The 22,211-nt window shown below is 50.9% G+C and overlaps 1 protein-coding gene across 1 annotated transcript; it reads right to left on the reverse strand.

Moving 5' to 3' along the window:
* Positions 1 to 2,829: 2,829 nt before the first annotated feature.
* Positions 2,830 to 21,895, reverse strand: Bpifb1 (BPI fold containing family B member 1). The gene is made up of 15 exons (XM_055602366.1): positions 21,781 to 21,895; positions 19,739 to 19,877; positions 19,004 to 19,111; positions 18,032 to 18,181; positions 17,288 to 17,369; positions 13,247 to 13,310; positions 11,502 to 11,587; positions 10,262 to 10,441; positions 9,689 to 9,742; positions 9,150 to 9,308; positions 7,971 to 8,038; positions 6,873 to 6,918; positions 5,874 to 5,937; positions 5,019 to 5,095; positions 2,830 to 2,991 (listed from the first exon to the last, which is right to left on the reverse strand). Exons 1-15 carry the CDS (start codon positions 21,893 to 21,895, stop codon positions 2,959 to 2,961), a joined length of 1,425 nt encoding a protein of 474 aa, XP_055458341.1. The 3' UTR covers positions 2,830 to 2,958.
* Between the last annotated feature and the right edge of the window lie 316 nt (positions 21,896 to 22,211).

The following is a 22,211-nucleotide window of genomic DNA, read 5'->3' on the forward strand; positions in this document are numbered from 1 at the left end:
GGGCTTGGCACACTCAGGAGTTCTTCAGTGAAAGAGTCACTTTTCTTGGCACTGAGCAGCCAGAGGCTTTTGGCCAAAGGTGATAGAGCCTGGGACTGAGGTCGGGGTGGGAATGCTGCACGCTCCGAATGCAGAGTGAGCTCAAGGAGGAAGTGGGCTGGGCCTGAGCCCTTTCCCTCTGTCACATCTCCAGCTTTTAGGAGGGGTATGGAGGCTGCTAATGCAGGATGTGAGTGGCATGGAGCCCAAGGGGGTGAGGATGTGATATGATGTTTTTGTGTGTGTATGTGTGGGTGAAGGGCAAAGCTGAAACTGGCAGTGTCTGTGGCCACCTTGTCACTACTATTCCCATGTCACCTAGGCTTTCACCTCATTTCTGCCCAGACGTGGTCACCAACGTTGCAGACAGGTCCTGGAACAGTCGCCAGCCATGTTCATTTCCTTCTACGCCTCATTCAGAATATGATAAACCCACCTATGGCTCTGGGGAGATGGTGAAAGTCACTATGGCAACAACTGGGCAGATGTGAGCACAGGGCCTGGTGCACAGCAAGGATTAACAAGCCATTATGATCATTTGCACTCAATATATAAGCGAGCCAAGACACAGAGGGGTAAGAACCTCCATCAGGGTCATGCCCAGGGGAAGCTGGGGTTTGATGCCAGGGTCCAGAAAGGGCACTGAGATTTGGTGGTTCTGCCACAGCAATTCTAGCCCTGAGCTCTCTGCCACCTACCTGTGCAGAGGCCCTGCTTTGTGGGGGCCCAGCACCCCTTGCTCCTGCTTACATCTGGCTATGTGAACACAGCTCCTTCATTATTGTACGGTGCAGCCACCCCGTGGCAGACAGGACTGCCTCCAGCTGGCTTGGGGTTTTCTACAGAATTTTCCCCTTTACAACTCGGCACAAGCAGGGCAGGTTTTAGCTCCATTTTTCTTTTCTTTCTTTATTTTTTAAACTTAGGTTTTTTGATTTTGTTTTGAGATTATGATATCATTACATCATTCCTCCCCTACCTTCCCCACCCTTTCCTCTATGAGTTTCAGTTTTCACCTGGAGATTTAGGGCTGGGAGCTGGTGGACGATGCAGTTCCAGGAAACAACAGATACCCAGGAAATACAAGGTTGACCTTAGCTCATCCTGAAGTACTCTTTTCAGCTAACAGCACATACTGGCAATGAATTTCAGTGGGATTTGGTGGAATATATTGGAGAAGACTAAGTTCTTTTTTTAAAAAAGATTTTTTTTTTTTTTATTTATGTGTGTGTGCCTACATCGAATCCAGGTCCCCCGGAAGGGCATTTGTGCTCTTCACCACTGACCCATGTCTCTGAGATGATGGAGCCCATGCTGATCTTCAACTAGCAACCCTCTTGTCTCAGCCTTCTGAGGGCCTATGATCGTAGACGGGTGTTGCTAAAGGACCATTTATAAGATATAACCTGGATTTTTCTCTTTGCTGTTTCTGAGACTCAGATTGAAGAGGAATTTTTGCTCTCTATTGAGGAAGGATACTGAGGCTCAGAGCCCTGCCTGTGGGATTTGGGAATTCTTAGCTTTAGGGCCTCCTGTCTATGGGTCAGAGAGGGCAGTTTCAGGGTCCTGTCAGATGCAGGCCAGCACAGAAACAATTCCCCGCTTCACCTCAGAAAGAATAGAACAGGAGAGGGTGGATGAGGAAGGAGCCTGGAGGAGCAGACAGTGACATGCTGCTGGGTGCTAACCAGTGGTGGTGGTGGCCTGCCACAGCCCCATTTTGTCACCAGTTTGGGTGAGGGTAGAGTGTGGCCATAGGCTATGGGGAAGGTAGGTGATTGGTCATCTCTAAGATCCCTCTGGTATAACCCACATGGAACAAATGATCTTGGCTTGGGGAGTCCCCAGAAGAAGGCTGATACCCAGCTTTGGACAGAATGTGTCTAGGAGATGGCTTGGAGGATGTGACCAGCTGCTGTGGGTGCCCAAGTTCCTTCCTATGGAGGCCTGGGAGCATAGGAGAGCTTGAGCCTCAGAGCCGTTTCTTTTCTGCTACCCTAGGAGGCCCCGGGGGATGATGGACCTGGGGAGCCTTGGTCATAGTCGGGGAAGAGTCTTCACGTTGGCCTCTCAAATCTGCTGATGACATGGGCCGGAAGAAACCTCCTTATGGGGTCCAGGTGGCACTACAGACCAGATGTCTGGCAGAGATGGTGCTCCGACGCTGAGTACTGTCCCTTCGCAGGCACTACCCCTGCCTTCCTGTAAGGGCTCTTGTGCAACTGAAGGCAGAGTGTGGAGCACGGTGCAGGCTTAAAGAACAGAGGCCAATTGTCTTGTCCCAGAACCTTGGGGCTTCTGGGAAGTCATGGAGACAAATGGCTGTCATGCGTGTCTGAGTAGGAAAGGCCTTGGTGATAAGGTATTCCCTGAGGTCAGGTAATAAGTGCCTGTGATGCCAAGTGCCATTGCCTGAGTGCCTACCAGGCATCTCATTTAATCTTCACCTCAGCTCTGTGAGGTGAGAATCATTCTCTCCACTTGACAGAGATGGGCATCAAGGATGACCTAAAGGAAGCCCTGTCCTGATTGTCTCCAGAACCACGGGGTCAGAGAGCATTGACCCACCCTGCCAACAAGATCAACCAAGTGGGTGTCCCCCCTCAAAAGGAGGTGACCCCAACCATGGCTGCTATCCTCCTGTCATCATGCAGTTTCCATATGACAAAGACTTGTTTAGGTTGGTTCAGAGGTGTCTGAAACCCCACCCACATGTCTCTGTCCATATCTCAGGCCTGCCAGAGTCAAAGTGACTCCCATGCTGGACAAAACCACCCTGACAACAGGAGCCACTGGCAAGTGTTTATTGATTGCAGGGAGATAGTTTACATAGCTGGCTTCCACACTCCCAGCTGGGGCCTGGCCTGCGCTGGCCAGCTACTCTTCAGGAGTTTATCAGGAGGGAGGAGAGCCAGGGTTCTAGGAGGAGGCTGGAGTGAACTTGAGGAAACCCTGGAAATGAAGAGGAGTCAAACTGGTTAGTTTTGTTTTTTGCTTTGGTTCAGTTTTTTATGTACTGCTTTGTGTGGTGTGTGGGGGGGGTCGAGGGGTTGCCCTGCTTTTTGTCTTCCATGAAGGAAGCACTGGCGATGGGAGAACAGTCATGGGTCTCCGAACACACTTGTGCAGAGTGTAAAACAGAGTCATAAATGGAGGGTTTGAGTGTGAACAGCAGTGTCTTCCAGCACTCGGTGGCTCTGGCAGACGTATTTGTGTGCAGTGGCTGGATTCTGTAAGACAGTCACCCCCAAGCCCACAGTGGGGCTCAAAGAATACTATAGATTCCCAGCTGTCTCCAGAGGGACCTGGACACTTGAGTTTTAAACAACTGTCTCTTTAAAAACAAATCAAAACAAAACTAAGTAAATGATAAGACTTGCTCTGATCTATGCCCCAAGGTCATGCTCTGATCTTTTCAGGGTTCCCAGCAAAGTACAAGTGAACTGTGAGCATAGTCCCTGTCGCCCGCGTTCTACCGTCTCCTCTCACATACTGGCTTTAACTCACATCTACTTTTTTTTTTCTTTTACTCTTCCCATTCATCTAAATGTGTGGTGTCACCCAACTATAGAATACAATCAATGCATTGCTGGCTACAGAGAAACCAACGGAGCAAAACAGGACATTTGGCAATAGGGGGAATATGGGTTTAAATCTGTGGATTTCTCCATAATTAAATGGCTCAGGAGCTCTGTGGTCCTAATGGGCAGCTTGGGGGCAGACTGGGACTTGAGAGAGTCATAGGTTTGTCCCAAAGTGCCTCTGCAGATCAGGGCTGGATGCCCCATCATAGATGGCTGGTAGACAACTTACCTGCTGGCTTTCTCGTCACTATGCGTCTACTTTAGTATCCCTCCCTTTAATGTCGACTGAAGTTCTAAGGAGCCAGAGGTTTCCTTCTGTTCTGTTCATTGTTGTAGCCAGTGTCTGCACACAGTAGGTGCTTAAGAAATGCCTACTAGCAAGCTGACCAAAATGGGCATCTCATTGACAGGCTCATGTAGAAGTTGGGGCTAAGGCAAGAGGTCATTGGGGTGTCAAGTGTAGATTTTGATTCTGCCATCAGTAGGCTGTGTGGCTTTGGAAAAGATCTTGCTGCCATCAAGTCTCAGTTTCCCCATCTTTAAAAGGTGATCACACCAGGATTCACCTCCTGAGCTAGGTGTGAAGCTGACAGCATTGTTGGTGCGACACATCACTTTTAAAGCCCTCACTGGGTGTGAGGAGCCTGGCACTGCTACAGCCCCTTCCTGAGAGGAGGCCAGGGCTGTTACTTGGTTCCAAACCTCTAGTGTGTGTCAGGCCTGTCACACTGGGGACAGCTGCATGGACAACTCAACAGCAATGCTGGTCTGCTCAGCCAAGGTCACTTCGCCACACTGGCGTGTGTGTAACCTGAGGTCCACAGTCCTTAGGTAATACCCCAAACCCTAGACCTCTCCCCACCTTTCCCAGAACAGTAAATATCTCAGCCTCAGGGCCTTTGGACCTGCTGGTCCTTTTGATATGACGCTTCTCCCTCTTTCCACAAAGCTCACCATCTCGCCCTCTCAGGTGCCAGAAAACATCACAATTTCAGAGAGGCCTTCCCTGTCCACCCATCAAAACCAGCATCCCCTTCCTACCACCACTTTCTCTTCTGAGCCTGCCTTCTTTTTCTTCCCAGCCCTTATTTACTTGGTGCTGTTTATTAATTTATATAGGTGTCTCTCTTGCTAGAATGCAGGCTCCCCCAGGGGAAGAGTGTTTTCTGTTTCTGTGGCCTGAAGCGCTGGGAGCCATGCCTGGCACATATCGCACCATCAAGAAATATTCCTGAGTAAGTGAGTGAAGGATGAATGATGACAAGTGGGGTAGAAAGGAGCAGGGACTTTTCACTTACAGCTGCCCACACCCCGACAAGTGGCCACAGGGCCGGGGTAGTGGCATGTAGGCCACCTCCAGCCCTGACAGCTTGCTTCTTCCCACATGCCTCTCACCTTGCTCACAGACCACTCAGCTTTCTCGTATCCCAAAGCCTTCAGCATTGATATGGGGACTCCAATTCTCAGTTTGCCTGAAATAACAAATGTGATCAGAGAGTGTGGGCCACTGTGGGCCTGGGTAGCAGTGGGCATGCTCGGAGTTCCTGGAAGCGAGCCTGTAATCTGGCACATAGGACCTGCCCGCTCTTCTCCTGCTTTCCTGTCCTCTATCCCAGCATTCACCTATCCCTGCCTGGCCTTCTGCACCACTTCTGGTTGTCCCACAATGCACCTCATATCCTCTAACACTCTTGCACAAGAATAGTCATGGCCCCATCACCCACTGCAAACATTTCTCTAGCCTGAGCTTCCATTGTAGTAAAGCAAAATTGAAAGGGTGGTGATGTCACAGAGTATCACTTCTCCCCGACCCTCCCACACATCCTCGCACCCCTGAGGAAAGTACTCTTATTATCCTTTTCACAGGTAGGGAACTTTGGCTCCCTAACAGGAGGATCGGGCAGCTTGTCCAAAGCCAGGCAGCCAGCAAGGGGGGTGAGGGACATGAGCTCAGTCTGCCTAAGGCCTCTTGAGTAAGCTCTGGCTGACTGTGGGCACCTGGTTCCAGTTGGCCTTATGAATCTGGTGTCTGCCAGCTTTTCCCTGCCTGCTTTAGACCTGACATTAATAAAGGACCAGCCTGGATGGGGACACAGGAGAGGTCTTTTCCAGCTGGTGACCAGGAAGGCTCCCGGAGCAGGAAGAGTTTGAACTAGGCTTAGAAGATGCGTGGGTCATGAATACAAGGGGCCCCAGCTGAAGGCAGGAGGTGCAGCAGCCTAAGAGAGGGTCTTGAGATGAGGGGCTCACCATTCTCATTGGTCAGCAGGGTGGATTCCAGGACCTTGATCAGGGTGTCCTTCATGACTTCAGGCTGTGAGGGAGAGGAAAGGTGTCACCAGGCTGCCTGCCAGGTCCTCTGGGCCACTCCAGGCTCCCTGACTTGTCCCTTATGACAAAGGCAGCCAGCAGACATCTTGAAATACCAGGTCTCCTGCCAGGGTAAGACCAGATAGGCTGGGGAGTGTCCTCACTGCTCTGGGGTGTGGCTCATTGAAAATGCCCTACACTCAAGGGCTTTTGATATGACACTTCCACAGAAGCACCCTGGGGGATTCTGCTTTTGAAGAGAAGCCAGATAGTCACAAACCTTCCAGTAAAATATTGTTTTTTTTTTTTTTTTTTCTAAACAAAAATTTTTAGAAACCAATGAAGGGCCAGGTGTGTTAACGAACACCTACAATCCTAGCAATCAGAAGGCAGAGGCAGGAGGGCTGTCACAAGTTTCAAGTCCAGCTTGATGTACATAGTGGGTTCCAGGCTAGCCCGAGCCAGAGCTATGAAGTGAGACCCTGTCTCAAACAAAAAACAAACAAACAAACCACAGACAAGCAGCAAACCCCACTTCCCATAACAACAATGATAACAACAACAACAACAAAACCAAAGGAAAACAAAACAAGACAAAACCCAAGAGGCAGTCAAGTTGAGCTCTCTGGTTCAGACTAGAGACTTGGGAAACTGAGGACCAGAGGAGAGGGGGTACTCAGGGTCAGTGGAGGGCTTTGTTTTATAATAGAGAGTGGGTGCAGATTTGCACATCGTTGGTGTTCTCAGTTATATCTGCATATAGTAGGTGCTCAGTAGAAACAGGATCCTGTAGGCTAGACTCTAGAGGGTAGTGAGGAGACCACCAGCCCACCCTAGGGCTTCCTGTCATCTCTTGCAAAGCAAATGCTGGTCAGCTTCTCATTTTAGAGTGGCCCATTCTAGCCCCAGTGCCCTTAGAGATAATCTGTTAATACTTACATCGAACAGTTTAATATCTGAGACCATCAGCTTGATGCGCTCAATACTGTAATAGAAGATGCCCATGAGAGAGGTCCCTTGGGGTCTCAGTCAATAACGGTTTGTTAATTGAGGACCTGCTATGAGCAAGGCACAGGCAAGCTCTCATGAGACAATGGTGAAGCAGGGAAAGTCCTTGCTTCATGGTGTTCATGTTCTGAAGCAGGTGGACACTGGCCCAAAAGACAGAAAACTACCCAGGAATAAGGGCGGGTTAGTGCACTAGTTAGCACAAGGCCTTTCGGAGGGGTGGCCCTAATTCCCATTCAACTACTTGTGTAGAAATGCCAGCCTGGGTTACAGGACTGTCTGATTTTTATATCTCTGCTATCTATGCCTGTCCATCATCATCATCATCTATCATCTATCTTTATCTACTTATCATTATCATCTATATATCTATCATTATCTATCATCTATCAATCTATCTATCTATCTATCTCTCTGTCTATCTATGTATCTATCTATGTATCTACCTACCATTTATTTATCTATCTAACTTACTGTCTATCATCTATCTATTTTCTACCATCTATCTAATTATCTATCTTATCTGTCTGTCTATGTATCTATCTATCATCTATTTACCTACCTCTGTCTCTCTTTTATCATCTCCTACCTAGCTATAATCTCACTCTGTATGGGCTAATTAAAACGCTCCCCTGAGCCTAACTGTATCGCTGGAGCCTCTAGCTGGAGTCCCTGGACTCAGTCTGGGACAGAAGGTGGTAGACCTTGCAGGGCTAGTGGGGCCACTGAGGCCACTTTGGTGCTGGGTCCCAATAGTTCACTATTTGGGGCTGTTTCGAAAATTTTCAGAATGGGCTGTCTCTCAAGCCTGGGGTGGTGCTTGGCAGGCGAGCCCAGTGGTGGGGTTGGCTTGCTCTGTGTCTCCTGTAGAGTCCCTTCATTTTCCTTTTGGAATTCAGCCCTTAAGGCAGATCAGGCCTGGCAATTAGCTCTCTCTGTTATTAGCTCTCGCTCTCTCTGGTGCCCCCTGGTGGTAAATTCGAGAAACTGAGTGCTGGGCTGGCACTCAGCAGTACTTCAAACATTTACCTGATATTATTGAAGTTGAGCCTAAGCCGGTTACCTTCCATGAAAAACAGAACTTCATAACTGGCTTCCTGCAACGAGAAACCCCAGGCCCCAGTTTTTGAAGGGAGTGCCTATCTCTAGAGGGAAGATTATACGGGAAAGTTTTGCTGTCAAGGTAATCTTGGCTACTGGCTCCGTGATCTTGGGAAAAAGTTTGACCTCTCTGGGCCTCATTTCCCATGCCCTAACCCCTGTTTCACAGGTGACAGTTTAGGCCTGGAGAATGACACTGCCAACACAGCCAATATTTACTGGTGGCTCACGGTTCAAGCTCACTGGAACCGTGCCAGGCAGTTCAAGTGTTTTCTTCAATGAACCATCCCCCTTGAGGGGATCCTGTCAGCCCTTTGGAGCACGGGGAGGAGACAGAGGAGGTCAGCAGCTCCAGTAGGGCCTAAGCACTGTTAGTGTGATTGCAAAGCTCAGAGGCTAACTCGGGCCTGATATCCAGGGCTCTAGACTTGCATCAGCTTGACCCCGAGGGCCGAGTGCTGGACTCCATTATAGTGTACCCTAGAGAACCAATTTTCCCTGTGGGAGGGGTCATCAGGGAGTGAGGCTGGTGTGGGAAGTGGGTTCCCACTGTCTGTCAGTGCGAGGCCAGAGCATCAAGATGGACTCTCTGGGAAGCACCGGTAACTCTATAGTCCGTGAAAGACACCCCTGAAATTGTGGGGTGTAGAGCTGCACGTAGGGACCCTGTTGTAAGGAGAAGTCAGCTCCTCCTACATACAGCAGGTACCGCGTGCTGTCTCTGGGTAAGCCTGGCAGGCTTCCCTACCGAGAGCCCGTCCATGAGCCCGCACTTCTCCAGTCTTCTCTGCTCTCTGGAGTGCATATGGTTGCTCCTCTACTCTGCCCACACCCGGGGGTGGGGTGTCCCTGTCTCTCAGCTGCTGGATGTTGCCTGTTCTCTGGAAAATGCCCAGAATGGACTGTAGCTGCCTTGATGGGAGTTATGGTCCCTCTATCCCTAGGGGCTGCCAGCGGTTAGTGACTGGCTGATGCCCCCCCCCCAAAGTTCTTAACTCTTGGTTCATCACTCCCTCTCCTCTTCCAGCTACCGGGAGATACCCCAGTCCATAACACTGAACAGGGAGACCCCAGCCTTCGTCCCCTACCACAGACTCTTGAACTCACAATGCCAAGGGTAAAGAAGGGCCGGACATCTGTATTGGTGGGGAACACTTCCAGGACAACATTTTGGGCTGCCGTGGCACCACCCTCGTCCAGCACAATCTGGGGGCTGGTACGAGTGAAGATCTTCAGCATCTGCGTGGGCCCCAGCTTGTCTGCTGCCTGGAAAGACATCAGACCCACACACGTGGTCACGGTGCACAGGCCCTTCTGACCCCTGTGGTGTTTCTCTGTGCCCCAGCTCTGTCCTTCCCAGCGCCACCTCCCTTCAGAGACTCGCTCTGGTTTCCTAGCCTGCAGCAGGGGCTTAGCACTGCTTTCATCACCCAGGGCCAGTCCATCGTCACTGCACTTGCAATGGGCTGTCACCCAGGTCATCATCAGTTTCAAGCTTCTCTACTAGACTGAAGAAGTCACTGGGCATCCAGGGGGCCTGGTACCCCTGGTGGGAAAGAAGAGAGCCCACATCTCTTCTCCACTGCAGAGACCCATGGGCTGAGTCAGCAAGCACCCAGCAAGCTACAGGTGGCCAACAGACCCACCTCTGCGTTGATCTCCTTGATGTTCATCTGTAGCTGGCGGGCCACATCAGGGATCTGGAGAGAGGGAGAGAGGAAGAGAGGGAGAGAGGGAGGAAAGGAGAGAGGGAGAGAAGGAAAGAAAGGGAGAGAGAGGGAGAGAGGGAGAGAAGGAAAGAGAGGGAGAGACAGGGAGACAGGGAGAGGACTCTAGAGAGTCAGTTGTATTAATCACGCTGTAGTAATAGGATCAGAGCATATGTTGACATCTAGGCTCAGGAGAAATTTGGACCCCAATCAGTTAGTGATGCCATTGGGGGTGCAGGCACCACCCCTGGGTTCCTCAGTATCCAGAAGGCCCTTGAGCTCCCCCAGGATATTTAGAGGAGGAAACAAGTATATCTGGTCCCCGAAGGCAGAAATAGGGCCCAGGTTGGCTGTTAAGGGAATCTTTGGCGCCTAGCATTGAGTAGCAGAATCAGGATCTCTCTGAAAGGAGGGCAGAGCGGACCACCACTGGCAGTTCCTACCTCAGCTCTCCTTTCAGCGGGCAGATGCTGTGGAGGTGAGTCACCCTCTGCCCACAGTGGGGCTTACCACGAATTTGAGCAGGATCACAAGCTCCTCCTTGGGGACCATGGTGGTCACAATGGCATTCACCAGGTCCTGCCTTACGACCAGGCTGAAAGGTAGGCCATCTGGGGTGGTCTCCATCAGGGAAGCCACAGAGCTGTTGAACCAGTTGGTCACCCTAGCCTTTGAGTCCAGAAGCTTGGCCTGAGGAGACACAGAGCAGGGGATGTTTTGAGGACTTCGACACTCCACTGTGTCCCATAACTGCCTGGAAGGGAACAACTGTGCTGAGCGGGGTTGGGGGATGGCAGGGGGTTAGGGAGATGGTGGAGGATGGTGGGGTTAGGTGTCTCCCAAAATTTCCGTGATGGAAGAAACCTCATCCCAGTGCAACAAGGTCTCAACCTCTCAAGGTGGATCCTTCAGGAAGTGACTGGGCCTTGATCAGTGGTTAGCGCTGTTACAGGAGTAGCCTCGATACTGTAGGTGGGAGGGGGCCATTGTGAAAATAAACTCAATCCTGGCTGCCCTTGCTCTCCCCCTCTCCCACAGGTACTGTGCTTTGGCAACACAAAATAGATTAAGACAGACACCGTTCTGTCTGCTTCCCATCTTTGTATTTGTGTCAGGAAGCTTTGATTGATGAATGCAGTGGCTTTATCAGTACCTGGCAGCCTCCCTCTAGAGTGTCTTAGATTACCTCTACCCTTCCTCCCTCCCTCGCTTCCCCTTCCCTCCCTTTGGTTACAAGCTAGGCCTGGGTAGCATGCACCCACAATCCCAGGTGCTCTGGAGATGGAACAGGGGATCATTTGAGCTGAGCTGGGCCAGTCTGGGCAGCATAGGAAACACCATCTCATTAAATGTGAAGCAGAAAGACAGAAGGAAGGATGGAAACAAACAAACAAACAAAAAAACTTGCCCAGAGCTACACAGCTAGTCATGGATCCTGGAAAGTTACCCGTATGATTCTTGAGGCTGCCTCTGTCCTGAGTTCATGTTGCAATGCCATTAGAAGTTTGAGTTTTGACAGGAGCTTACTTGAGAGAAATACCTAGGCACCCAGGCACACACAGGGTCAAGGGCCAAGGCCAGGACCCCAGGGAGAGATGAAGTTCTACCTGCTGTATATCACAGGATGCTTAGCATATGACATCATCAGCCATGTGCCCTGATGGTGTGTAGGTTTTGGGCCCTGTGTGGTCACAGAAGAAGAGAAGCTGTTCTCTAATGTCCCCAGTTTGCTCTGAGGTCTGGAACTCACCTTCAGGTTGAGCCGAATATTACTGTCTTGGATAGCAGAAGACAGAAGGCTAAGTTCCAAGGCTCCGGGGCTGAGGGGAGTGGGTGCTGCTCAGGGCAAGAAGAAAGTCTGTGAGGGTGGAGGGTGGGGTTGGGTGGGGTAGTTCTCTACTGCTACCAGCTAGGGACCTGCTACAATCGGGAAAATGATGCTGTTGGCAGTGACCACGGCGGTCATTACACGGACCACTCAAAATACCAGCACAGAACTAGACTTCTACGTGTCCAGCTGGAACACAGCCGTTCCTATGGCAAACCTGAAATGCTGTTTATAACCTGTGCCGCCTCCACCTCCCTCTAACCCATTCCCCAAGGCAGGTGGGGTCTGGGCATTGAACTCAGGTGTGCACCCATTAGTTCACCCATCGTCTGTGTTTGCCTTGGTTTTCCCAGCTTGATGGTGGTGGAAACACCCCATCTGCCCAGCTGTTGGGTGGGGAATGAGAGTGCGTGGGCCTGTCCCTGCTCTGCTTCAGTCTCTGTCATTGAGATCAGAGCAGCTGGATAGACAGACTGGGAACTCCCATGTAATTAGTATCTTCTAGCCTATGATCTCTCTCTTTTTCTCCCTCTCTCCCACCACACACCTGGGGTCAGGAAGATGAAGTTTTAGCCCTCCCTAACATGGATCTTCTCTGTGAGTTCAGAGTTGGCATATGCCACGCGCCTCAGGTTTCTCTTATGTGCAGTTGGGCCATTGAGGAAGTGAAATGGTGCCTATAAGATGCCCATCTCTGGATTTAGCCCTCATATGCCCCAGGGGTTTAGTGATTTATTCTATTAACCTTGTCTTGTTCTGGCTGCCCTTTGATGTGCCTCTTTAGATCCTAATCAGCACATGGTAGGGTTTCTTCCCCCTTGTTGAGCTCTACTCTGAGAGGGTTAAGCAGGACCGATTTCCAAGGTTGAGTGAAGAAGCCCATATCTTCTCTTTGCTACTTTCAGGGAGGAGAAATGACATCCATTCTGGGCACACCGCTCACCTCTGCTCTTGTTCCCTCCTCTCAGTATCACATAGTAGTCTACCATCCATCCATCCATCCATCCATCCATCCATCCCTCCATCCATCCATCATGCAATGCAATTATTTTAAAGCAACTCTGTGTCAGGCAGAGTATCTCTTATATGCCCAGAACTTTCCTGAAACCTTTAAGTGCTGACCACAATCCTTTGAGGTTGGGAGGTAGAAAGCCTCATTTTACGGATGAGGAAACTGAGGACAAGGAGGTAGAGTGACTCCCCCAAAGTCAAGCAGCAAGTCAGCAGCAGAGCTTGGCTTTAACCAGGCTCCACCTGGGTATCTAAGATGTACATAGAACAGTTGTTCTTGACCTGTGGGTCATGACCCCTTGGGGTCACTTGACATCATTGTAAAACACAGATATTTACATTACACTTCATAACAGTAACAGAATTACAGTTATGAAGTAGCAATTAGAATAACTTTAAGGTTAGGGGTCACCACAACACAAGGGGCTGTGGTAAAGGGGAGAAGCTTTAGGAAGGTTGAGAACCGTGTCTTGTGCACATTAGGTGCTCATGAATTTGGAGCTACAGTGTCTGGGCAGGGCTTAGCAGGTGCGGGTGTACCTGTGCCTGACAGAAGGTGCTGATCAGGCCTGAGGGGGGCGTGGCCTCTGCTGGGTAAAGGTGGGGCCTGGAGGCTGAACCTGCAGTCAAGGCAATGGAGACAACAGAGCCCTTACCTGTTGCCAGCTTCAGGAAGGATTCATACATGTCTTCGAAGGCTTGGTGGATCACAGGGCACAGCTGCAGTAGCAGAAATTCAGGGCCATCAGTGAACAGGCAGTCCCTTCCCCAGCTTCCTGGCCCTGGATTCCCACAACCCTGGTCTCACGGCTGTGCTCCACCTAGTCAAATGTTCATCTGTGGAGCTGAGGATTCACAGGTTTGTCTGCCTCTTCTTTGTCTGTTTCTTTGGCGAGTTTCTGGCCCCAACACATCCTCATGCCACCACGGAGTTCTCTGCCTAACATCAACAGTCGCTCTCGACACGGGCCCACTAGTTCTGATGTGGCAGAAGAGCCAGACTGAAGTCTAGTGGGCAGAGGCCAAGGGTGCTACCAAACGCTCCGCCCTTGTAGCCCAGCCACGTGACCTCGTCAGCAGCATGGATTTATTGGTTCTTCTGAAACGGGGTGGCGGGAATGCCAACATTTGCCTTGCTGTCTTCAGGACCCACAGACCTTTCAGCTAATGTTTAGCTGCTGTAATGGAAGGACTGGCTAGCTGGACACCCCCTCCCATATTCTTGTGTGAGGGCAGTGCGCTTTCTTGGGAGCAGTGGTTCCCTGCTTCCGTCGGCTTTTCTAACCCATGATCCAGAGATGGGGAGGAACAGGTGGAGAGAGGGGCAGCTCCCACATCCTCACACAATACCCCCTCCTTCGCCTCCTCCCACCCTGGCCACACATCGGAGTCTGGGACACAAGGATCCCACCAGACCCGCTGCTTCTGAATCTGGGGTTGGGTAAGACATTCACGTTTTCAGAGCTTCAGAGAGTCGTGCTGCACAGCCTGGACGAGAGCTCCTTTCTCTAATGCACTTGGTGCCTTCCTTTATATCCCGTGACTCTGACTGTGGCCACTACACCCTACCTTAAGTCACTCTGCAAATCCACAGCTTGGAATTAGTTCAGAATTCCAGGTTCATGCCATTTCTTCTGCTGGGAAATTTCTATTTTTTAATTAAAGTATGATTCTGGGTAAAATTTTGAAAATATTTGCATCTGGGCCCTACTCCAAGAAACTCTATATTTAAACAGAAAAATAAAGTTCTTAAATATATCTTCTGATCATATTGGCCTGTAATCTCCACCCTTGGAATATGGAGCCAGGAGGATCAGGAATTCAAGGCTAGCCTGGGCTACATGATACCCTCGCTCTCACACCCTCAACATTCTTATATAAACATAGAGAACAGGCTATGCCTTTTTCTAAAAAAAAAAAAAAAAAAAAAAATAGAATAAAAGAACTTGCATTCTCCTGTGCCAGACGGCCTAGGTCTGACAAATTGCTGCCATTGAAATCCCTGAGCCTGTGCATTTATTGTTACTCAGCAAATTCTGACATTGTGGAAAGACATGTATGTCTTTGTCTATTTTTCTAACACAGCATGCTCATGACAGTAAGAAAAGATCATTTAACAAAGCAATGTCTTTCCATGTCCCTTTAAAAACACCATTCTGGGTATGAACCTCAGCTAATGTTCAAAGGTTTAAAGTTCTACTAACAATAAACCATTGGCTTGACTATGTTACATATGTCTATTTATTTTCCCATTTCTTATCTTTCTCTGGACTTTCCCTTTTCCAAGAAGAACCAGGAAGCCTCCTTCCTTCCTTCCTTCCTTCCTTCTTCCCTCACTGATGATTGATCTCAGGCCTCACACATGCTCAGCAAGTGCTCTGCCACTGAGCTACATCTGCAGCCCTTTTGGCTTACTTTTTATTTTAGTGAAAGATCTTGCCAAGTTGCCCAGGCTAGCCTTGAACTTTCTCTTACTGCAGGCAAGCCTTAAACTGTGATCCTCCTCTCTTAGCCTACTAAAGAGCTGGAATTACAAGCCTACTCCAGACTACTCAATACTGTTTCTTAAATTAACTGTTGGGAGCGGTGCCTCTGGCAGCTGCTTTGATATTTAAATCTCAGCGGAGAGACTGCTTTTATGGGACCTTCTCTAAAGGCAGGGTAGAATTTGCAAGTCCATCTCCTTTTGTTTGTGACAGCAGGTAGGATAGCTTGTGAGGATCACACCTCTTCCTCAGGCTCCTCATGGAATTTAAACCATTGTTCTTAGATGTTTCTACTCTGGCTCAGAAACTCTACAATAAAATGACAGGCCGACAGTTACTGCAGAAGAAGGCTCCAAGAAGATGATGCTCTAAGCATCCTGTCTCAACTCTTGTGTAAACAGGACACAAATAAAGCAACTAGATACAATGTTGTGCAATGGGAGGAGCTAGAGAACAGGAAAGAGTGGGAGGAGAAGGGGCGAAAGCACGAGGAGAGCAGAGCTGGAGGAGAGAGCTTGGAGGACGTGGAGCACGAACCAGACCTAAGATTTCACAAAAAGCAAGTATAATGTGGGAAATCTAAATGTTAGGAAACAGAGGGCTGGAGGCAGAGGAGGAGGCAGAGACTTGAGACTTGCTGCTTGCACTGCTTGCTGCAGCAGCCTGCCTTTTGCTGTGGCTGTCGAGTCTGGACCTTTAAAAAAGTTTCCTGTGTGCTGTGTGTTTATTTTATTAATATTAATCCTCACTCCCGACTCAAGAACCATTGGACTCTGCTGGCTGGCTCCGGCAATTAACCCTATGAAATATAGGATTCAGGGGCTGGAGACATGGTTCAGCAGCTAGAGTGTAAATTACTCTTCCAGAGGACCCAAGTTAGATTCATGGCATCTACTCCAGGAAGCTCAAACCTGCCTGCAACCCCAGCTCCAGAGGTCAGACACTCCGGCCTCCATGGGCACCCACACGTGTAGAATATACTCCCTCCCTCACACACACCCATATACATAAGATTAAGAACAAACTACATCTTTACAACAAAATAAAATATCATTTGAGATTTCTTCTTCTTCTCTCCTCCCCCCCCCTTCGTGCATACTAAGCAAGTGCACTATCACTGAGGTACATCCTTAGCCCTTAGGTTTTTTGATAGTTTGAGACAGGGTTTCTTTGTATAGCCCTGGCTGTCCTGGAACTCCATCTGTAGACTAGGCTCACCTTGAACTCAAAGATCCACCTGTCTCTACCTCCCAAGTGTTGGGATTAAAGGTGTGAGCCACCACTGCCCTGGATAATGTATTTTAAATTAATGACAGAAATCAAAATGTGGGTGAATCCACTTACAACATTTCAGGTTACTTGTGGTATATTACGTGCATATAAAATGAGAGCCACCAGGGTGGCATGGGGCCTTCTGTTGTAGAAGGCTTGCTTAGCAGGTGTAAAACTCTGAGTAATATCCCAGCACCCCACCCCCACTCGCCACCGCTGAGCCCGAGTTTACTAACTCAGAAATAAACGTAGCTGGATCTGGTGGGCTGCAGCGCCTACAAACCACACCCGGACAGCTGAGCAGGGCCGTGCCGCAGCCTACTTATCACTGTATTTCAGGACAAAATGCTGGATGTTCAGGGATTTCTAGCTTGGTTTTAAAATTAAAAGATGCATACTTACATAAAGAAGCGTATTAAAATACACTTAGTAAAGACAGAGGCCCATCCCTTCCTAAGTATTTTGCGCTGCATCCACTACTGTCTTTGCTCTTGAGTTGCTGTCTATGTCTCTCTGGTGGCGAAACTACACGGGGACACACCGCTGTGCCCCTCCTCCCAGTTCTGCCTCATGACGTCACTCTAGTAGACTTAGGCCAGCCTGCCGGTGGGACTTATAACTGGGAAGTCAGCAAAAACTACACGTAGGGGTCCTTCCCCGCAACCCTTGAAGAGACAAGTGGTAAACTCTTCACCAGCCCACGACAGATTAAGGCCTCCTGAATTTTTGGCTGTTCTGTTACTGTGACCTTGGCGATCCCGCTGGGTCAGTGGCTCAATTCATTGGCTCACTGGTTCTTTGCTTTGCCGAAGGAAATTGCTCAGTCCCGGAAAGATCCCACCCAAGGAGACAAGACTCATTTGGCACCAGCTTGCAGTTCCATCTTAGTCCTACAGGGGGTGCCATCTCCACAGGCCAGAGGCCTGATTTTTTACTCACGTGGCTTTTCACTATTTGGGGCAGCGTTGGCAGCAGGAGATTCATGACATTATTTGCCAAGGAGTTCACCACGAAGGAGAGCCTTTGGCAGAGGAGAGTGGGAGATTAGGAAGAGAGGCTTGTCCCCGCTTTAGGGAGGTGATGGGATCCTGGGAGGAAGGAGCTCACTCAAGTTCACGGGGGTGTTAGCCGAGACTGTGGCTAAGGGAAGATGCCAGCCTGGCTATTGTCTTTATATATCTGTGCTGACATTAGGATGCTAAGAGCTGGCAGGTCCCCTGGGAGGTGACATTGCACTTTATGAGTGGGTCATTCTTGCTGCCTGGGAGATGTTCTTAGCAGCCTTGTCTGGACTAGGAAAGTGAGACATGGGAAGGCAACTTGTCCAACACCACCCAGACAGTCAAGGAAGAAGGGAAGCTTGCTTGGGCCCACCTAGGTCTGCTTGGGTGTTCTGGGAGCCCTCGATGGAGGTGCTGCTCTGTCTGCAGGTGTCTGCCCACCCCACCCCCTGTACCCACCCCTACACCCACTTCTGTGTTCACCCTTCAGCCCCGGTATCATGCCACCCTTGCTGTCTTCGTCTTTGTTACCCAGAACTGCCTTTGGCATCCAGATTCCCTGGAAGGAGCCCCAGATCTAGAGTCAGGAGGGGCACATGTCTGTCCTTCCAGTGCTGTTCTTGTGCAGTGGGCAAGGCCCCCCGCCTGCTTCTCCTACCAGCATATGGAGCCCAGTACTCACTTGCGAAGCAGGCTGAGGCTCAGGGTGCTCTCGCTGCTGGAGCAGTCACTGAGGTTCAGGTGGGCGGGGCCACTCTTGCTCTTCTCCACCCGGATGAGGGCTTGGATCTCAGTGTTCATTTGGAACTCCACTATGCTCTTGATCAGTGGCCTGTGGGGACAGCAGCAGTGAGTGCTCCCGAAGCCCGAGTGGGAGCCACAGCTGGGTGTCTGTCCCTCGCTGTCTTTTTGGCTGGTTCTCCTCATTGCCCCTTCCCCATGCCAACATCTGGAGTCCTGGTGTTCTCTCCTGATCGCACCCCTTGTGGATGCCGTGGGATCCCAAGGCACACACTGTGCCCCACTCAGGCATCCTCTGGGCTCATCAGGCGCGAGCAGTGCATCCCGCCTTGTCCCCTGGCTGGCCTCTTTCAAACCTTGTCGTCTTGGCTGCTGGCTGTTCCTCCCAGATTGATGTGGGAGCAGATCCTGAAGTCATCTCTCTCTCTCTCCCCCATATCCAATTCACCAGGAATCCCTGCCTTCATCCGACACATAACTAGAGTCTGTTCACTCCTCTGCTCACCTGTCCCAAATCTGGGCCTAAGCCCTCACGGTCTCCTCTAGAGTTGTTTCCGGTCCTTCTGTGTGGCATCCTGCCATCACTGCCCCACACTGTTTCCCCCTCAGCTCTTTCTCGGCCCAGACCTTCTGTTGCTCTTGGTACTCTCATACTCCATGAAAGCCAAGTTCTCATCTTGGCCCATAAGGCCCTGCACCGTCAGGCCTTAGCAGCTTCCTGACCTCACCTCTCCTCACCCTGCTCCTTCCCTTCTCTTTGTCTTTTTTTGAGCAAGGCAAGTACATTCCTGCCTCAGGGCCTTTGCGCTTGCTACTCTAACTTTGGGATTCATTTCTAGATATCTGTGTGGAAGGAGGAGAGCGAGTAGGTAAGACAGCTAGGTTAGCTGCATCTGATTCAGGGGATACTCACGTGTTTAATCCAGCCACCATGTCCAGGGGGATTCTGACCACCAGCTCCTGGTCATAGGTCGAAGGCTCCACGACCAGCTGGAGGATGTTAGCAGAGGTGACCTTCATCCTGGACAGGGTAAAAGGGAGATGCGGATCTCAGTCAGATGAGTGTTACGCCCAAGCCTGGTCCTGTCCTCTCTCCTGACTTCCTTGCAGCTGACAAGAACCTGGACCCCAAACCCACTTTACTTACCCTCTCCATCATGGTCCTACTTCTGTCTCGCCCCTACACCCTTGCTTGCCTCTCTGCAGGTTCCTTGGCTTTTAGCCTCAGCCTGTTGGGCTGACACTCAGCCCCTCTGTGACCTGACCTACTGTCCTGTCACTCTTTACTGTGAGGGTTTGAAATGCAATCATTCCGAGTGACTCTTGCCCCTCCATGGTTTGGCTCCACTGGTCCCTTTGCCTGGAATGTCAGTTTCTTGGTATCTCTGGATGAGCCATGACCTCCACTAGGGAGCGCCTCCTGGTCCTGTCACTCTCTCTTCCAGGGCCACCTTCCTACGGGGCTGCCCTCCTAGAGTACCAGTGACGCTGCCATATGGTCACCACTAGCCATTCTGGGGGCTTTTCCAAAGAGGAACTTAGTCTGGTCCATCTTCACTACTGTTTGCTGCCTGACAACTGAGCAAGCTGCGTACTTGGTTAGATGTGTGGGGAAAAGATGGCTCCCAGGGCTCTCGGGCCCACTCACCAAACGATGTATCTCAGAATCGTGCGCATTAGGCTTTCCAGCATGGGGATGTTCCCAGACCTGTCTCGCATGGCACTGAGCAGTGGCAACTGCTGGAGGATGGCAGTCGCATGGTGCTTCTCCAGTGCCTGGGCCAGGTCTGCAGACAGATCCAGGGGTTAGAGGTCAAGAGGAGGGGCAGGGAAAGTAGCCTGGCAGTGGCACCAGCTTGAGGATGGCCATCACTCTGGACTCCTTGGACCTGACATTAGGTGAGGGGTCCTCCTCTTCACCCCGATCATCTCCGCTGAGTCTGTGTGCTCTAGAGGGCATTGTCCCTGCGTGGGCTATTTTCTCGTGAGCAGTGAGGCTGGAGACAGTGGGAACCAGCACACTCAGATGTTGCCTGTCACTGCTGGGACTCTGTACTGTGTCCTCTCCCTAGCCAGTGCTAACAGCTTTTTGAGCTGAGCATCCCACTGGGGACAGTTTTGCCACCAACATACTGATCTTCTGGCACCCACACTGTTTGCCCTGTTGTCCAGCCCGCTTAGGTGTGGAGCAGAGGAAGGAAGAAATGGCAGTGGGAGCCCTGGGGCTGGCTGGCCCTTGCCAGCTTTTCCCCAGAGGCCAGAGCCATTTCGTAGGCAGTGTGCCGCAGCCGTGCCGGGCTCACTGTTTCAGAGTTCTCGTGGCATTCCTGTCAAGCGTTTGCCTCCTCTGTGCTAATGGGGCTGGACCCATTACAGTTTTCTTTGCCAGCTGGCATTCTTCAACCTTATCAGTATAGGCTTTCGAGGGATGAGGAGTGGCAAGTCCCTGAAGCGTGCCGCTTATCAGCCCCTGTGGCGTCACCGCCCAGGTGACATTGAGCTGCCAGTCAGCAGGGCTCCTGAAGGCTGAGAGTAAGTTCCGAGGGCCCCTGGCAAGCATCCCCGGGCCATCCAGAGATGGTCCCTTGGGAGATAAAGCACCTCCTCCCTGCAGGGACACCATCCGAAGGATGTCATCAGCTCAGGGCAGGCGTGGACTTGGCAGCTTCTGCTTGCCAGCAGCGGGTCAATGCTAGCCTAGCACGAACTTGCGGGCTTCCTTCCACCCAACAGTTAGCCACAGCCAGTCCCTGGAGGCCTGGGAAGGGGTCTCTGACTCTGGGTGTGTTCTGTCCCTGGGTGCCCTTTAGAGCGAGTCCTTTTTCCCCCTCTTAGCCACATCCTCCGTCCTCTGATGCCCCATTGTGGTCCTCTACATTCAGCAACACTCTCCAAGATTAGGGTTTGGATTTTGTCTTCTGACCGAGCTATCGGATACAGTTGCCTAGTGGTTCCTGGCCCTCAGTAGTCACCTACTTGGGTGGACCCACTGACTTTCCTGCAAGGGATCCTGGGAATCTCCTCCCAAACTACTGCTGGTAATAACTCCTTGGCTGCAGACTTCCACCATTGCTGCTCTCCCCAAGCTCAAATGCCACGTGCTTGGGAGCCACAGCTCGGGCCTCAGGCCATCTGCTTCCCCAGCCTTTGGAACAGTGCTTGTCCACTAGGTAATTGCGATATCTCCATAGAAGACGTGTCAATGCCTGGGTGGAAGGTGCCGCCAAGTGTCCTCCCACACATAGTACTGTGTCCCATGCCAGAGGAGAGCTGGGGAGAAGTCTACCTAGAGTTCCTATGACCCTCCTCAGTTCCTATAGTGTTGGGTGATCCTGTAGGCCCAGGAAGGAGGGTCTTCCCATGTGTTTCCAGAGGCCCAGAGCCTGGCCTAGAGCCATGGAGCTGGAGTAACAAACCCTTGTGTGGAACTGAGGCCACTAGACTCTGCCCAGTAGTGGTTTGTTTTTGAGTAATATCATTTGAGGGCATCTTGGCATCACGGGCTCTTGAGATCATAATATCCCAGATCTTCATACCCCAGTCACTGCTTGTCTCATGGAAGCCCTGGGCTCCATCCATGCCTGATACACTTCTCTGATGAGGAACTCTTTTCCTTTATTGGAGGACTGCTCCATCTGCCCCTTGCTCGATGGTGGTGAGACCTGAGTTGGGGGTGGGGTCATGACTTACGCTCCCTGATGACTTCTGGGCCGAGGTTGAGCACTGCAGGGGGCTGGGGGTCAGCTTGGACCAGTGTGGCTCCCAGCAAACCATAGAGGAGGGTGAAAATCCATGGGATGGCCATCTTCCTGGGTGTTGATGGGAAGCAGGCAGCCGGTAGCAGGGCCTGGGGTAAGCACAAAGGGTTCTGCTAGCTAGACAGAGGGGCCATGGGAGGCACGGAAAGCCTTGTGGCCTGGGGGACAGTGTCCAGGAGAGGCATTCAGGGCAGTGGTTGAGAGCCAAGGCTTAGTTGTACAGCCCTGAGGAATGAACGGAGGCACAAATACGTCTGTGCTTTAAAGTTCTCCTCTGGCAAGTGGGCATGATGGAGCTTTGCTTTACAGAGTCTCTGGGATTAACAGTATCTAGAAAATCGTTCAGCACGGTGTCTTTCCCAC

The sequence above is a fragment of the Psammomys obesus genome, unplaced genomic scaffold (genome assembly GCF_907164565.1).
Source record: "Psammomys obesus unplaced genomic scaffold, mPsaObe1.curated_primary_1811, whole genome shotgun sequence".
Lineage (NCBI taxonomy): Eukaryota > Metazoa > Chordata > Mammalia > Rodentia > Muridae > Psammomys > Psammomys obesus.

Excerpts from the sequence above, each read along its gene's own strand:
- Bpifb1 (XM_055602366.1), bottom strand. The coding sequence starts at position 21,895 with ATGGCCATCCCATGGATTTTCACCCTCCTCTATGGTTTGCTGGGAGCC. Across the intron at positions 17,370-18,031 it reads AGCCTCAGCCTGCTTCGCAA|GCTCTCCTTCGTGGTGAACT; the intron begins GTGAGTACTGGG and ends CCTCTGCCAAAG. Across the intron at positions 8,039-9,149 it reads CCTTCTTTACCCTTGGCATT|GAAGCCAGTTATGAAGTTCT; the intron begins GTGAGTTCAAGA and ends TTCTCGTTGCAG.